A 16,920-nucleotide genomic window follows, 5' to 3' on the forward strand; every position below is an offset into this window, starting at 1 on the left:
GTATAGGAACAACGGCGTCACGCCAACGCATGGGGACCTGACCTTCGGTCCAGACGCGATTGTAGGTACGAAGAAGGAAGCTTTTGCCCGCCGGAGAAAGGTGTGACAGCATCTGAACGTGAATGGCATCTGGCCCCGGAGCAGAGGACCGGGACAGTGCAAGCGCACGTTCGAGTTCCCGCATAGTGAAGGGGGCATTGTAAGTCTCCAGATTCAGCGAGTGGAAGGAAGGTCGCCGAGCCTCGTCTGCCTCTTTCCTGGGAAGGAAGGCAGGATGGTAATGGGCGGAGCTTGAAACCTCCGCGAAAAAGCGGCCAAAGGCGTTGGAGACAGCCACAGGATCAACAAGGACCTCATTACCTGAGGTCAGGCCAGGTACTGAGGAGTGGGCCTTAATGCCCGACAGCTGGCGCAGGCTACCCCAAACAACGGAAGAGGGAGTAAAACTGGTAAAGGAGCTCGTGAAAGAGGCCCAGCAAGCTTTTTTGCTGTCTTTGATGACTACGGCATTGCGCTCGGAGTCGTTTGTATTCAATACAATTCGCCAACGTAGGATGGCGGCGAAAGGTGCGTAAAGCACGTCGTCTAGCACGGATAGCGTCCCTACAAGCCTCGTTCCACCAGGGGACGGAAACGCGACGTGAAGAAGAAGTAGTAGTACGAGGTATGGAACGTTCGGCAGCATTGACGATAACAGCCGTGAGGTATTCGACCTGACTGTCACAACTGGAAAAATCGCGGTCCGGAAAGGTCGCCAGGGAGGAGTAAAGTCCCCAGTCAGCTTTCAGTATGTTCCAGCGCGAAGGACGTGGGGATGGGGTGTGGTGCAGGAGACGAACGACACAGGGGAAGTGGTCGCTCGAATAGGTGTCAGAAAGGACATACCACTCGAACCGACGGGCAAGAGTGGTAGAACAGATCGAGAGGTCCAAGTGGGAGTAGGTATGAGTAGAGTCCGAGAGGAAAGTCGGGGCGCCGGTATTGAGGCAGACAAGATTGAGATGGTTGAAGACATCCGCCAAGAGTGAGCCTCTTTGTCAGGATGCAGGAGAGCCCCAAAGGGGATGATGGGCATTGAAGTCGCCAAACAATAAGAACGGCGGGGGAAGCTGATCGATCAGGTGCATCATGTCAGCCCGACTAACAGCAGATGACGGTGGAGTGTAGATGGTACAAACTGAGAAAGTAAAAGCAGAAAGAGTAATGCGGATAGCTATTGCTTGGAGTGGGGTGGTCAATGGGATGGGATGGTAATAGACATCGTCCCGAACGAGCAACATAACCCCACCATGAGCTGGGATACCGTCCACAGGGGCGAGGTCATACCGCTCCGAGGTATAGTGGGAAAAGGCAATACAGTCAGTCGGGCGCAACTTGGTTTCCTGGAGACCAAGGACGAGCCCACAGTGCAGGCGGAGGAGCAGTTTTAATTCCTCCCGATTAGATCGAATACCTCTTATGTTCCAATGAAACAACGCCATTGCTAGTCAAAAAGTTGGGGGAACGAGACGGGGAAGAGCTGGTCACCTCGATGGCCGCGGAGGGCCAGGTTGCGAGGCAACAACGCTACAACTGACGGCAGGCGGATCCGGTTCCATCGACTCGTCGCCAGCTGCGGCCGCTGTCCCTGATTGTGTAGGAGGGGCCGCATCATTTGCCGACAAAAGGCCGGCGGAACGCCTGGCAGCAGAGCGTCCCGGCGAAACTGAGGACGGCCGGGAGCAGCGACTCACGGATGAAGCGTCAGATGAAACGCGCCGGGGTGGAGGGGGGATAGAGATTTCTTCTTTGAGGCCTTCTTGGAAGGCCGAGGAGCCACAGGGATGGTGGGCTGGACCCGAAGAAGGTCCTCACGCGCGGGGTCCGTTTTGGAACGCCGGACCTCGGAAGCTGGGGTCCGGAACGTTTCCCCGATGGATGCCTGAGAAGAGGATCGCTTCTCAGGTGGCGTGGGGGGAGGAGAAGGAGGAGGAAGGGTGGCCCCTGGGGCGGAGGGGGCGGGGGCCACGGGGGAGGAGGATTTGGAAGGGAGGGATTTGGGAGGCGGAGGCAGAGCCCCTGATGCGCGGAAGAGGCGGAGGAGGGACAGGATAGGCGTGAGGATTCCGCAGAAGGAGTGGACACAACTGAGGCAAACGAAGTGGTCAACGGCACGGGATGGAGGCGGTCATACTTCTTCCTGGCCTCAGAATAAGAGAGCCGATCCAAAGTTTTGAGTTCCTGTATCTTCTTCTCCTTCTGATATGCGGGGCAGTCTGAGGATCTAGGTGAGTGGAGGCCAAGGCAATTAATGCACCGAGGTGGTGGGGTGCATGTATGTTCCTCACGAAGAGGACGTCCGCAATCGCCACAAAGGGGCTCAGCCTCACACCGTGACGACAGGTGCCCAAAGCGCAGACACCGAAAACAGCGCATAGGAGGCGGGACGTAAGGTCGCACGTCGCACCGGTAGCACATCACCTTTACCTTCTCCGGGAGAATGTCCCCCTCGAAGGTGAGGATAAAGGCCCCGGTGTCGATGCGACTGTCTTTGGGGCTGCGCTGCACTCGCCGGACGAAATGCACGCCTCGGCGCTCCAGGTTGGCCCTGAGCTCCTCATCAGATTGTAGCAGGAGGTCACGATGAAAAATAACCCCCTGCGTCCGATTTAGTGCCAGATGCGGGACAAGGGATACTGGGATGTCCCCTAGGTGGTCGCACGCCTGGAGCGCTGCCGACTGTGTGGCGGAGGTGGTCTTTATAAGAACAGACCCTGAACGCATCTTGCTGAGAGCCTGAATTTCCCCGAAGATGTCCTCAATGTGCTGAATAAAGAACATGGGCTTGGAGGTGGCGAACGTCCCCCCATCGGTTCGAGAACAGACCAAATGGCGGGGGAAGTACTTCGCCCCAAGCCGGCGGGCCTGTCCCTGCTCCCAGGGAGTGGCCAAGGGGGAAAGGGCAGGAGAACCAGAACTAGAAACGGTACCTTTTCTTTTGAAAGACTCGGCCGCAGAGCGACCTGATACGTGTTGACGTTTTATCTGCGATACGTCCGCCCCGATACCACCCACTCCAACCAGGGGCTCTCCCCACGGGCGCCACCCAGCCTCAGCAAGGGCCACCTGGCAGGATGACCGTTGCCAGGGGTCCTGATGCCCAAAGGAGACGGTCATCTACTCCGTGGCTGATGTGGGGAGGGTGCAGCTCAGGTATCGGCAGTACGATCCCTGTGTTGTCAGGGGGCTACAACCTAGAGGGTACATGACGGCCCCACCACAACGGGCTGGCTACCGTGCTGGATTTCTGGTGCCATGGAAAGTCCATCATGATCGCTGGTGCCGATGGGGACGCACTATGGGCGTAACTTGTACAACCCATCAGGCGTTTAGGCCCAATTTGAGGAATAGCGGGCATGGTTACAACGCCGGTACAGTGCTGAGTGCCAAGGTCTTAGTGCACTTAGGACCAGTGGTACACCACGTAAGGTGTCCTTCCCCAAGAGGCTCGTACTTCTGTAGAATTTTGAAAAATGGAGGTCAAACCCCAAGGGGGACCATTACATGGAAGGCCGAAATGGTTGAAACTACTTTTAGTAGCCTCTTACGACAGGCAGGAATACCTCGGGCCTATTCTTACCCCGGACCCGCAGGGGGGGACTCATTTGTTCTAAAGACTGCATTATTGATCCTTCAATTTTATCTCCTGATACTGGACACTCTTGATCTTAGGTTACATGTGCCTTAGATGACACTAATTACCAACCTTAACATAGCCACTCTGATTAATCACATTGGCTGATTTACATTTTACGTATTGTTGTGTGACGTTTTATTTGCTAATTAATAATGTGTGAATAGTATGCATTTTGATTCAGCTGATGTACTGTTTTTTAAGTTTTTTGTTGCGGTTTTAGAGCGCAAAACTGCTATGGTCATTAGCGCTTTGTCTGTGACTTAGGAAAAGACAAAAAACGAAACTGGAAACCAGCAGCAATGGGAACAAAACTCAAAAAGTGGGGAAACCAAAAACAGAAGGAAAGCTTAAAGAACCACTATAGAAGGGAGGTTGTTTGTCCCCAAAAAGAGCTTGAAATGACTGACATCTCACTGGCACTAATGAACTCTTCAACGCGATCGGCTGATAGCGTGTCATCTGCTAAAATGGAAGGTACATCAGGCGACAGCTGTAGACGGGCGCGTAATGGAGTAAAAATAGGGGCACTCGAGTAAAAGGTGTCTCACCGTCCAGTTTAGAGCAGTGGGGACAGAGCTGTGAACGATCGGCACATAAAAGATGTCGATGGCTAAAAATACAGTGCCCTATCCGGAGTCTAGTTAAAATTACCTCCTCCCGACGACGAGTTCGGGAGGAAGAGGTCCAAGCACAGGGAAGAGCTTTCACATCCCGCAATTTATTATTGGGAAGTTACGACCAACGTGCGTGCGATAAAACAGCACATGACTACATAAAACACTTCGTAGATCGCCGAAAGGAATCATGCGAATAGCTGGCCGAAGAAAGACTGCAGCGTTGGCGGCTATGTCGGCCGCCTAATTTCCACATACCAACGTGTCCTGGGATCAAGAGGAACGCCACAGAGACGCCCCCCAAGTGGATCAAGTGGAGGCAGTCCTGAATCCGGCGGACCAGAGGGTTGACAGGGTAGAGAGCTTGGAGACTGAGGAGAGAGCCGAGAGAATCTGAGCAGATAACGTACTGTATCCGCTGATGGCGACGGATGTAGTGGACAGCCTGGAGAACAGCGTAAAGCTCCGCAGTATAAACCTAACACTGGTCGAGAAGCCGAAATCGATGTGTGTCGCCAATAACACAGGGTGTTACAAAACGGTACGGCCAAACTTTCAGGAAACATTCCTCACACACAAACAGAGAAAAGATGTTATGTGGACGTGTGCCCGGAAACGCTTAATTTCTATGTTAGAGCTCCTTTTAGCTTCGTCAATATGTACTGTACTTCCTCGATTCACCGCCAGTTGACCCAATTGAAGGAAGGTAATGTTGACTTCGGTGCTTGTGTTGACATGCGACTCATTGCTCTACAGTACTAGCATCGAGCACATCAGTAAGTAGCATCAACCGGTTAGTGTTCATCACGAACGTGGTTTTGCAGTCAGTGCAATGTTAACAAATGCGGAGTTGGCAGATGCCCATTTGATGTATGGATTAGCACGGGGCAATAGCCGTGGCGCGGTACGTTTGTATCGAGACAAATTTCCGGAAGGAAGGTGTCCCGACAGGAAGACGTTCGAAGCAATTGATCGGCGTCTTACGGAGCACGGAACATTCCAGCCTATGACTCGCGACTGGGGAAGACCTAGAACGACGAGGACACCTGCAATGGACGAGGCAATTCTTCGTGCAGTTGACGCTAACCCTAATGTCAGCATCAGGGAGGAGAGGTTGCTGCTGTACAAGGTAACGTTGACCACGTCACTGTATGGAGAGTGCTACGGGAGAACCAGTTGTTTCTGTACCATGCACAGCGTGTGCAGGCACTATCAGCAGCTGATTGGCCACCACAGGTACACTTCTGCGAATGGTTCATCCAACAATTTGTCAATCCTCATTTCAGTACAAAGTGATCAAATTGTAAATGTTCACTATCAACATGTGTGGGCTGACAAGAATCCGCACGCAATTGTGCAATCACGTCATCAGCACAGATTTTCTGTGAACGTTTGGTTGGTCGGTTGTTTGAGGTTTAAGGGACCAAACAGCAAGGTCATCAGTCCCTTGTTTCAATTATGCGCCATTCCGCTAATGGGACAACTCAGGAAAGAACAATAAAACGGAAAAAGGGAGAAAACGTAAAAAGGCAGTCATGTCGTCATTGGTAAAAACAAAATGAGGGAAGTCGGCAAGAGAACGAACCCAACACTATGCTGAAGCAGCATAGGCAAGACCACCTGTGACTTAAAAGATACAACTGCTATAATGTAGAAAGTACGTATGGGAATAGAAAGACTAACCAAGCCTTAAAAAAAAGGGTAAAAACGGAGTAAAAGGGGAAGAAAAGAAGAATTCGGTCAGGGAGGTGAATGAGGAATCTCCGAACACTTTACAGTGGGAGACACCCAAACACTCACCGCCCTGCCCCAACACCAGAGAGAGATTAGAAACCTTAAAATTGAGAATAAAAACCTCTTTCCCGGAGAAACCGAGAACCAGTGAGACCATCCGGGAATCGTCAGCCAAAATCAAAGGTAAAGTGTGGGGGAGCCTGTACTTAGCACGCCGAGCCAAAAGAAGGGGGCATTCAACCAAAATGTGGGCTACCGACTGTAAGGCTCCACAACCACATAGTGGGGGTGGCTCATCACGCAAAAGAAAACCATGGGTCAACCGAGTGTGGCCAATGCGGAGACGACAGTGTAGTCGAGTCCTTTCGGGAGATGCAAAAGGAAGAACACCACGGGCCTGGTGTCACCTTAATTGCACGAAGTTTATTAGACAGGGGAGTAGCCTCCCAAGAATTGGCCCATGACTGTGCGAAGTGTGATTTGATGTGAAGCCGTAAATGCGCTGCAGGAGGGGCTACAGAAAACGAGGGTAAGAAACTGCCCCCCAGCCAAACGATCAGCGAGCTCATTACCCAGGATACCCACATGGCCATGGATCCAAAGGAAGTCAATGGAACAAGCAGCACAGTGAATATCAGCGAGATGGTCATGGATGGCAGAGACCAAGGGATGGCGCGAAAAACACCAGTCAATAGCCAGAAGGCCACTCATCGAGTCCGTGCGTAACAAAACGCGGTTGTGTTGGGACTGTTTAATAAAGGTAAGGGCCTGGGAAATTCCCATCAATTCCGCAGTAAACACCCCACATGTAGGTGGCAGCAGATGACTTTCCGTTCCAACAGAGGACGTGAAGGCATACCCCACATGATCAGCAGATTTAGAGCCATCAGTGTAAGAAACAACAGCATCCTGAAACTCCCACAAAATTTGGCGGAAAAGGGAACAGGACACCACCAGGGGGATGGAATCTTTCGGACCTCGGCAGAGATCCATCCGAATTCGAGGCTGAGGAACTAACCAAGGAGGGCGGAGGGGAGGGAGCGAGGAAGACAGGACAAAGAAGGAAGCTGAAAATTACGGTAAAGAGACGCAAGGCGCAGCCCAACCGGTAAACCCACCCGAGGGCGAGTCAGGTGGGCGACGTCCATGGTCTGGGAACAGGATAGAATAGGAAGGATGAGTGGGAGAAGAACGGATAGTGACGGCATAAGACACCAGAAGCTGGGACCACCAAACAGAAAGGGGGGGATCCCAGCTTCAACCAGGAGACTATCAACAGGGCTAGTAGTGAAGGCACTGGTGGCCAAACGGATACCACGATGGTGGACTGGACCCAGCACATGCAGTGTGAAAGGAGCAGCTGAACCATAAACTTGACCACCATAGTCCAAGCGAGACCAAACTAGAGCACGATAAAGACTGACGAGGGAACGGTCCGCACCCAAAGAGGAGTATGCAAAGAAGTGAAGGACATTGAGTTTACGGAAACATCCTACCTACAGGTGTCTGATATGGGGCAGCCAAGTGAGCTTCTTGTCGAAAAGACCCAGGAAACGAAACTGTGGAACCACAGGCAATTGTTGTGCAGCGAGATAGAGCTCTGGATCAGGGTGGATCGTAGTACGGCGACAGAAGTGGACCACCCGCGATTTTAAAGGAGAGAATTGGAACCTGTGTGAGAGGGTTCATGCAGAGGCACGTTGTATAGCTCTCTGGAGCTGCCGCTCAGCAGATGCCATCGAGGAGGAACTAACCCAAATGCAGAAATCATCCACATACAGGGCAGGGGCGACTAAGGGACCGACAGGGGCCACAATTCCATCGATAGCAATGAGGAAAAAGACACTCAAGACTGAACCCTGTGGGATGCCCGTCTCCTGGGTCCGTGTAGAACTAAAAGCAGTACCAACTCGAACTCTGAATGACCGATGGATCAGGAACTGGCGGATAAAAATCCGGAGGGGGCCCCGAAGACCCCACTGATGAAGGGTAAGTAAGATGGGATGGCGCCAGGCCGTGTCATAGGCCTTGTGAAGGTCAAAAAACACTGCAACCAAATGACGGCGCTGGGAAAAAGCCTGCCGAACTGCGGATTCCAGGCGAATTAAATGATCGATTGAAGACCGTCCCTCTCGAAAGCCACACTGGTAAGGCGACAATAGATCCCGAGATTTGAGGACCCAATTGAGCCAATGGGCGACCATCCGTTCAAGTAACTTCCAAACAACATTGGTCAAACTAATTGGCCAATAGCTGTCAACAGATAGGGGATTCTTACCAGGCTTAAGGACAGGAACCACAATGCTATCCCTCCACTGAGAAGGGAAGTCACCCTGGAGCCAGATACGGTTAAACACCCGAAGATGTTGCCATTGTGGAGCACTGATGTTGAAGCAGTTGGTTATGAATGGAATCTGGGCCAGGGGCCGTATCATGAGAAGAAGATAGAGCAGAAAGAAATTCCCATTCAGTAAAAGGTTCGTTGTAAGATTGACTCACAAGGGGTGAAACAAAGTGGAAGCTTCAGCCAGCTGTTTTTGATGAAGGAAAGCAGCTGGATCGGAGGCTGACGCTGATGCCACTGCAAAATGGGTCGCAAGATGTTCTGCAAGAACTAATGGGTCTGTACAAATGCCATCTGGGAGGTTAAGGCCTGGGAGGGTGGACTGCCAATGGCAACCTTGAAGAGAACGAAGTGTAGCCCATACCCATGACAGAGGGACAGTAGAACCAAGAGAAGGAACGAATCGTTCCCAACATATCCGCTTACTCTGATTAAATAACGGGCTTTAGCACAGAGGCATGTAAAGGTAGTAAGGCTGGCTACAGATGGGTGCCTCAAAGTGTTGCAAAGCTCGACGGCGATCACGGATGGCAATGGCAATGGCCGTACTCCACCACGGGAATTGCCGGCGACGAAATGGTCCAGATGAGCGCGGGACAGCAAGGCTAGCAGCGCGAACAATCGCGTCAGACACGTCACGTAGGACGTCATCAATACAACCCGTCGAAGAGGGAGAAAACTCGACCTGCGCAGTGTATAGAGGCCAATCGGCGCGGTGGAAAGACCTACGAGGTAACCTGTCCATCGAGGAGCGGGAAGGGAGCGTGATAATCAACGGGAAATGGTCACTATCACAAAGGTCGTCGTGTGGCGACCAGTGTAATGAAGGGAAGAGGGAGGAAGAAGAAAGAAAGATCAATGGCAGAAAAGGTAACATGACCAGCACTGAAATGAGTAGGGGAGCCATCATTAAGAAGGCACAGGTCGTGGTCTGCAATAAATTGGTATATAAGAAGACCTCGTCTAGATGGAAAGGCACTGCCCCACAAAGGATGATGAGCATTAAAATCCCCAAGGAGGAGGAAGGGAGGAGGAAGATGCTGAAGAAGGGTGGTTAAGGCAGCAGGTGTAAGAGTCCTGTCAGGAGGGAGATAAAGATTGCATACTGTGACTGCAGAGTCTAGGTGGACCCTAACAGCAACCGCTTCCAATGTAGTTTGGAGAGGAATCCACACGCTAGCAATGTCTGTACGGACCAACGTACAAACGCCACCAGAAGCCCGCAAGGGTCCGACCCGATTTCGACAGAAAACACGGAACCCACGGAGGGTCGGTGAGTGACCATTAGTAAAATGAGATTCCTGGAGAACCACACAAGCTGCAGAGTAGGACGAAAGAAGGGATTTCAATTCCGGAAGGTGACGATAGTATCCATTACAATTCCATTGGAGAACCACAGAACGATGGTTTAAATGGGGGCTGAACACGCTAAATCCAGTCATACCGCCGGGTCCCCACCCGTCACCGACAAGGAGGGGGCGACATCCATGAACGACAGGTCAGAATCCGGTTGTGAAGTCGGGGAAGGAACCTCCGGTGACACCAGAGGCTCTTTGTCCCGGGACTTATGTTTCTTATTCTTTTCAGGCTGGGATCGAGGAGGGCTGTGTGGCATAAAGGAGCCAGCTGCAGCAAGATCAGGAACAGAAAGAGACCGGGCGACCTGGGGGCCGACAGACCGCGGCTCTCGCGGTCGTCGCGCGGCAGCAGACCTTTGGCCTGGAAGGTGCCGGGAAGGGGCATCCCGGGAGAGACGCCCTTGACCGGCAGACGCCGAAGGAGTGGGACACTTCTCCAGCTGGGGAGGGGGAGCAGCGCCCATAGGAGAAGGTGTGGGAGCCGCAGGGGAGAAGGGGAGGAGGGGAGGAGGGGAGGAGGGGAGGAGGGGAGGAGGGGGGTCCAGAATGGGGTAAGGAAGGGGGAGGAAGGGGTGAAGATGTAACCAAGGCATAACTAGATGTCATGGACACAGGGTGCAGTCGTGCATATTTTTTACAGGCCTGTGTAGGTTAAACAATCGAGGGACTTATACTGCTGTATCTTTTTTTCTTTCTTATATACTGGGCAATCTGGTGAATGTGGAGAATGACTACCATGACAATTTACACATACAGGAGGGGAAACACGGACTCCCCTCATGGAGTGGACGTCCAGTCACCACAGAGGGGCCTGCTAACAGCGGGAAGACATGTCTCCAAAGCCCAAGCACTTTAAACACCTCATGGGAGGTGGGATGTACGGCTTCACGTCACAGCGATAGACCATAATCTTAACTTTCTCAGGGAGGATATCCCCTTCAAAGGCCAGGATAAAGGCACCAGTATCAATACGATTGTCTTTAGGACCCTTCTGAACACGCTGAACAAAGTGAACACCCCGCCGTCCGAGATTGTCCCAAAGTTCATCAGTTTGAAGGATGAGGTCCCTGTGAAAAATCACACCTTAGAGACTGGTGAGGGATAATGGACACAGGAATTGTGCCAAGATGGGTACAGGCGCGAAGGGCCGCAGATTGGGCAGCTGAAGCAGTTTTTATCGGCAACAAACCCGACTGCATCTTGCTCAGGGAGTCCACTTCGCCCAACTTTTCTTCAATGTGTTCCACAAAGAATAAAGGTTTGACACTGGTGAGAGTATCTCCATCAGTCCTAGTGCAAACTAGATAACGGGGGAAAGGTTTTGCCCCTAGATGACGGGCCTGACCCTCTTCCCAGGGGGTAGCCATGGAAGAGAAGGCCGAAGGCGCAGGACAAGCAGCACTTTAATCAGTTCCACACAGAGAGACGGCCGCAGAAGAACGGCCAGAGTTTTGGACCCGTATGCGTTTCATCTGCATAGCGTCCGCCCTGATACCACCCACTCCGATCAGGGGCTCTCCTCACGGGTGCCACTCAGCCACAACAAGGACCGTCTGGCATGGCGGCCATTGCCGGGAGTTCCGATGCTCCAGGATGACGAGCAACCACTTTAAGGCATGCATGAGGAGGTCACAGCTCAGGTATCAGAAGTGTGATCCCTTTGTGTTCAGGGGGCTCAATCAAAAGGGTACATAGTGACCCCACCATACTGGCTGGCTACTATGCTGGCTATGCACCCTAGTATCAGACAATGACGTGAAAGAAAAAGTGGAATGTACTAGGAGGGCGCACGTCAGAGACACTAGGTAAGGTGCTCTTCCCCAAATGGCTCACACTACGGAGGAGAAATTTTGTAATGGAGGTCAAACGCCAGAGGGGGACCAAGGATTGCCAAAAGGAGGAGATGATTATGCAACAAAGCCGAATTGGAAAAGCAACAGAATCAGGACGATAGAGGGGCCAACATAAGCAAGGACACTAAGAGGGAGAGGAGAGGGCGAGGGGAGAGGAGCAAGGAGGGGAAATGAGTGGAAGGGAAAGGAAATGCAGCCCCGGAGAGAAAGAAGGCTGCAATGGCTCGGGGCCCCGTGCTCGCCACGCACGTATCCACAAAGGAGTTGTGGACCCCCTGGGGGGGGGGGGGGGGGAGAACGTTTTGGCAGGCTTTGTTGGTGATGTCTTGATTGGGCTCCATGTTCTTCCACCCACGCTCAATGGAGCACGTTATCGTGATTTCATATGGGATACTCTACCTGTGCTGCTAGAATATGTTCCTTTACAAGTACGACAACATGTGGTTCATGCACGATGGAGCTCCTGCCCATTTCAGTCTATGTGTTCGTACGCTTCTCAACAACAGGTTCGGTGACCGATGGATTGGTAGAGGTGGACCAATTCCATGGCCTCCACGCTCTCCTGACCTCAACCCTCTTGACTCATTTATGGGGGCATTTGAAAGCTCTTGTCTAGGCAACCCCAGTACCAAATGTAGAAACTTTTCGTGCTCGTATTGTGGATGGCTGTGATACGATACGCGATTCTCCAGGGCTGCATCAGCATATCAGGGATTCCATTCGATGGAGGGTGGATGCATGTATCCTCGCTAACGGAAGACATTTTGAACATTTCCTGTAACAAAGTGTTTGAAGTCACGCTGGTACGTTCTGCTGCTGTGTTTCCTTTCCATGATTAATGTGATTTGAAGAGAAGTAATAAAATTATCTCTAACATGGAAAGTAAGCGTTTCCGGACACATGTCCGCAACATTTTCTTTGTGTGTGGGGAGTGTTTCCTGAAAGTTTGGCCGTACCTTTGTGTAACACCCTGTATAGGCACTCCCTACACCAAACGATGTTTTTGAGCCGTCAGTTTACATGTGGCATCCTGCATTTGTGCGCAGAAAGCAGGAAATGCCCGACGATATACAAGAGAAGGGGGGTACTATCCTTGGGAAACTGACATAGGTCACGGAGCAGGCAGGTCCGGGGCCAGAACCAAAGCGTTGCTGTACTACAAGTTGTCAATGTTTTTTAAGTACTGACTGGTTTTCAAGTACACAAGCACAGTTATATTTTTCATTATTTTCGTCTGTGTGTACTACAAATCTTGTGTTCTTGCTTAGTCTCCCAGAGATCGGTGTAGAAACGGAAAATGGTAAGGAATGAAACTGAGTACGTACAACCGATGGCTGTAACTATACCTTCCATCAGGTATTTGACAGCGATTGCGCCGCTGTCTCCCCCTCCCCGTCCCGTGATCGCTGTCAGACCGTGTCGCCCCTGGACCCACCTGGCTGACCAGATCTCGTCACTGGTGCCGGGGGAGAACATCTCGCGCATCGCGTCGCTGACTGTTGGCGACGGCGGCGACGTCGGCTGCGCGGGCGACGTCGGCTGCTGCGGCTGTGCGGGCGACGTCGGTGGTGACGGCGGCGCCGACGTCAGAGGCTGCGGCTGTGCGGGCGATGTCTGCGGGGACGGTGGCGCCGACGTCTGCGGCGGCCCTTGCGACGTCTGCGGCTTGGGCGCAGCGATCTTGAGCTGCTTTAAGCGCCCCCTGACGTCGCGCGTGTCTCCCGAGGACTCCTCGTGCAGCGACAGGTCTCGCGAGCTGCCGTCGTCCGAGCCCTCCTGGCCCTCGCTGGCCGGGCTGGAGGAGCTCTCCGGGGTGGACAGCTGCCGCCGCAGCAGACGCTTCTTCACTGCACCCTGTAGGCGGCTCTCCAGGGTAAACGCCCTGTGAACAAGATCAGGCTCCTCACTGATGAACTGTAATTGTATCTATGACCAGGAAACACACAATGGTCAGAAACTGTCGGAGAAGGAACTAACAGTGTTGCAAGGTAGGTCGTGCTGAGAGCTGAAGGAAAGTATTTCCGTACGTTGCGCCATTTTGAAGTTAACTAGCATCGAAGTTACCCAGGGAGGCAACTGCGTGCACTAATTCAAGTGCCCTGCCTATGGAATTAGTGTCAGCTCTCATAGCACCGATTATGTCTTAATACACTGTTCAGCCTTTGGCTTGGCTTTTGTTGTTACTGTCCCATATCCAGTTCCTCCATCACTTTTTCCGTTTCAGGGAACGGAATTACGAATGCGTTTGAGTACAACTGTGACGCGCCCCTGTAATTTGCGTGCACATTGGCCTCAGCGCCAAATTTCACTGCTAATTAACTAGAATGTTAGAACATTTTTCTGTATGTCTGAGCACCGCAAATGATCTTACAAACGTTTCATACTGTTTCTGACCATCCTGCACATAACGTCTATAACGTTTGGCAAGGTGTTTAATGCTTCTCTGGGAAACTATAAAAATCAAAAAACTAATTTCTAGTTTTAATGGAATTTGTCACAGTTGTGTGTCTGGAAACTGGTTAATCTTAAATGTCTTAGTTCAACAGTTCTAACAATGTACCATGTAATAACTGAAAAGTTCAGCGTTTACTACAAATGCTTGCTAGAAGCTAACTATCTAAACGTTAATTTTCGTATAATTGAAAGCTGTACGTATTTTACGCTTTATTCATTGCAGCAATCGTTACCGAAATTGCTATCTTGAATTGCTAACAACTTTTCGTTTTTAAGTACAAACACGTGAAACATCTCATGTTCCACTTTATACAAATCTTTTTCCAGTCGTCGTGGACGGCTGAATTTCAACTGACAAATATACTTTGTCCATCTGAACATCTTCACACTTTACACCGTATAGCTTAAAGTGTTCACTGTCAATATGCTGCGTTGATTATAGCTGATGGACACAGAACTTGACAAAACCGAACTCCACTGAAATTTTCGAACAGTTATGTCTGGGGTCTTTTAAATGTCAAATTATCTTTCTTTCAAACTCTGCCTTAAATATAAGCAGGGTCCTATTAAATGTCTAGCCCGACTCTTCAGTGATATGAATTTCATACCCTGCCTGATTTTTTGCATTCGATACATTTTTTACACTTCCCGCGAAATGTCCGTTTTCAGTTTCTCGGTAACAGAGTGGAACACAAAATGATTAAAGAAAAATATTTTGTGCGTAACACATCACTTATAAAAATTGTCCTCAATGTTTGTTATGTCAAATCTCGATGTCACTTACATGAAGTCTAAAAATTTGAATGGAATTTCTGGGCGTCTGAGAACCTCACCTACCTCAGTCATTGTGGCACACTAACTACAGAAGCAGCATGCACGTTCAGTTTGCACACTGAATAACTTTTGAAGTTAATGCTGCCTTTTTAATGGGAAACTGCGGACTTTACGGAAAGTGCTGAATATGTTCCCTCCCGGTACACTGCCTGACAAAGTGAACGACCCATAAAACATGATTTGACGTCGGTGGAAATCCTTGCACACACCTGCAGGTGTTGTGTACGTGCGTTATGACAGCTGCAATTCTATGACAGGCAGGGCTCAAACCACAGAGCACTGTTTACTCGTGTTTACCAGCTGAGGTATGGTGTACATAAATAACAGCTGCAGATGCTGACTGATCACTGGAAGAGAGCTGCTCCTTTTTCATGGAGGAAGGGGGGAGGCGAATACCTCATTGGGGATACCCATTTGGCCAGTAGCTCGAACCTTGCAATACCCAGATCTGTGGAGCATGCAGATGACACTGGTCCAGTGTTTTACTGCATGTGAATGTGACGGCAGGCGCACTCTTATTCAAGGTTCCAGTCCACCCCGTCCGACTAATAAGATAGTATCACCCTGTTGTGCAGCACAGATAAACCCTTCACATTACCACCTGCCATGGACTACTGAGTAATACAGCACTGTGTTCAGCGATGAATTGCTGTTCTGCACTATCCTATATGTCCACTGGCGATCAAGACACTGACTTGGGGACAGTCCCCCACAGTGATATTACTCTTAGTGTCATGATGTGGGAAGCCATCATATACAACTTCAGGTGCTGGCTGGTAGTGACTGAATTAACTGATGGCAAAATGCATGTGAGGAATACACTGCTTCATGTGTTGCCCCCTTATGCCACAGTATCGTGGTAAAATTTTCCAACAGGACAATGATTGTCCATACATGGCAGTTGTGTATGAGCAATCTGCATTGTGAGGTACTGGCCCCCAGATCTGCCTCCAGCAAGACCAGTGTGGGACCAGTTCTGATGTTTGTTTCGTCCTAGTAGCAGTATCGTGGCAGTGTAGGACCAGTTACAGCAGTTTTGTACTAGCTTGCCTCAGGAGAGATGTTGGCATTAACACCCCAACCTCATCTACATGAATCCAGTCCAGAGACGACAACGTTATTCCGCTAAGAGGGTACTTTATAGCAAGTTATTTGTAAATCTATTTTGTTATGACTAATACCAACACACACCCTGCCAACCTCTGGAATCCCCTTTCGCTTCCCACACCCCTCCTGGCTGCTGCTAGGTCAGGCAGTGGGTGTATGTAGTAAGCGGCACCAGGGCACTGCCTGTCAGTTGGCGCTGCTCCTGCAGTGCTAGTGCTCACGCACTCAGACCACCTCAAATTTTTTGCCTTGTGTGAAAAATGCTGCATTCCACCGTCGTACAGAGGCCATGTTAAACTTTGAAAGTTAGAGCTGAGATTGCAAGAAGGCAACATACTGTAATAGCTCGTTTAAATATTCATGAATTCTGGAGGTAAGCGAAATGTATTCTAGCCCCAACAAACCTATTATGTCACTGGTAACAGGGGTTGGTTCTGACGTACAAACACGTTGCTAAACCAAAATGGAAGTCCTATCAAATGAAGAAATTTGATGAGAAGAATTATCGATACAGAGTGAAAGATGGTTTTCAAATCGTTTTAAGTAGTGGCCAAAAGTGACGTCAAATCAAACTTATGTACAAATTGGGTTACGAAGAACAAAATTTTCAAGCCAAACAACCTGTCGAATACATTGATTCCTTGCCAATTCATGAGGATCGCGGCCACACGAATAGAATGCCACAACCTTCATAAATCCTGTGTAAAGGTCGTCACGACTGTTCAGCTTTGTCCTGTAAGCTGCTTTGTTGAGACAGCTGCCATCTCCGCTTACAGTTTGTAGTTCACGTGACACGAAACTACTGTTTCGTCGTTCCTAACATATGACTGACAACGTCTTACTGGCGCAGGGAATGAGCAGAACGAAATCTGTGCTGACCCCAGTTGCCAGACATCGATGTGCTGCCTTACGCTGCGGCGACGTTGAGACATGTCGTGCAGCTGGA

At 50.6% G+C, this 16,920-nt stretch overlaps 1 protein-coding gene across 1 annotated transcript in view; it reads right to left on the minus strand.

The window, feature by feature from the left end:
• Positions 1-16,920, minus strand: part of LOC124593855 (pollen-specific leucine-rich repeat extensin-like protein 1) — a 69,577-nt gene that overhangs the window by 11,863 nt on the left and 40,794 nt on the right. The window contains exon 5 of the mRNA XM_047132203.1: positions 13,015-13,461. Within this exon, the coding sequence (XP_046988159.1) occupies positions 13,015-13,461 (447 nt within the window). The remainder of the gene's footprint in view (positions 1-13,014; positions 13,462-16,920) is intronic.

The sequence above is a fragment of the Schistocerca americana genome, chromosome 2 (genome assembly GCF_021461395.2).
Source record: "Schistocerca americana isolate TAMUIC-IGC-003095 chromosome 2, iqSchAmer2.1, whole genome shotgun sequence".
NCBI lineage: Eukaryota > Metazoa > Arthropoda > Insecta > Orthoptera > Acrididae > Schistocerca > Schistocerca americana.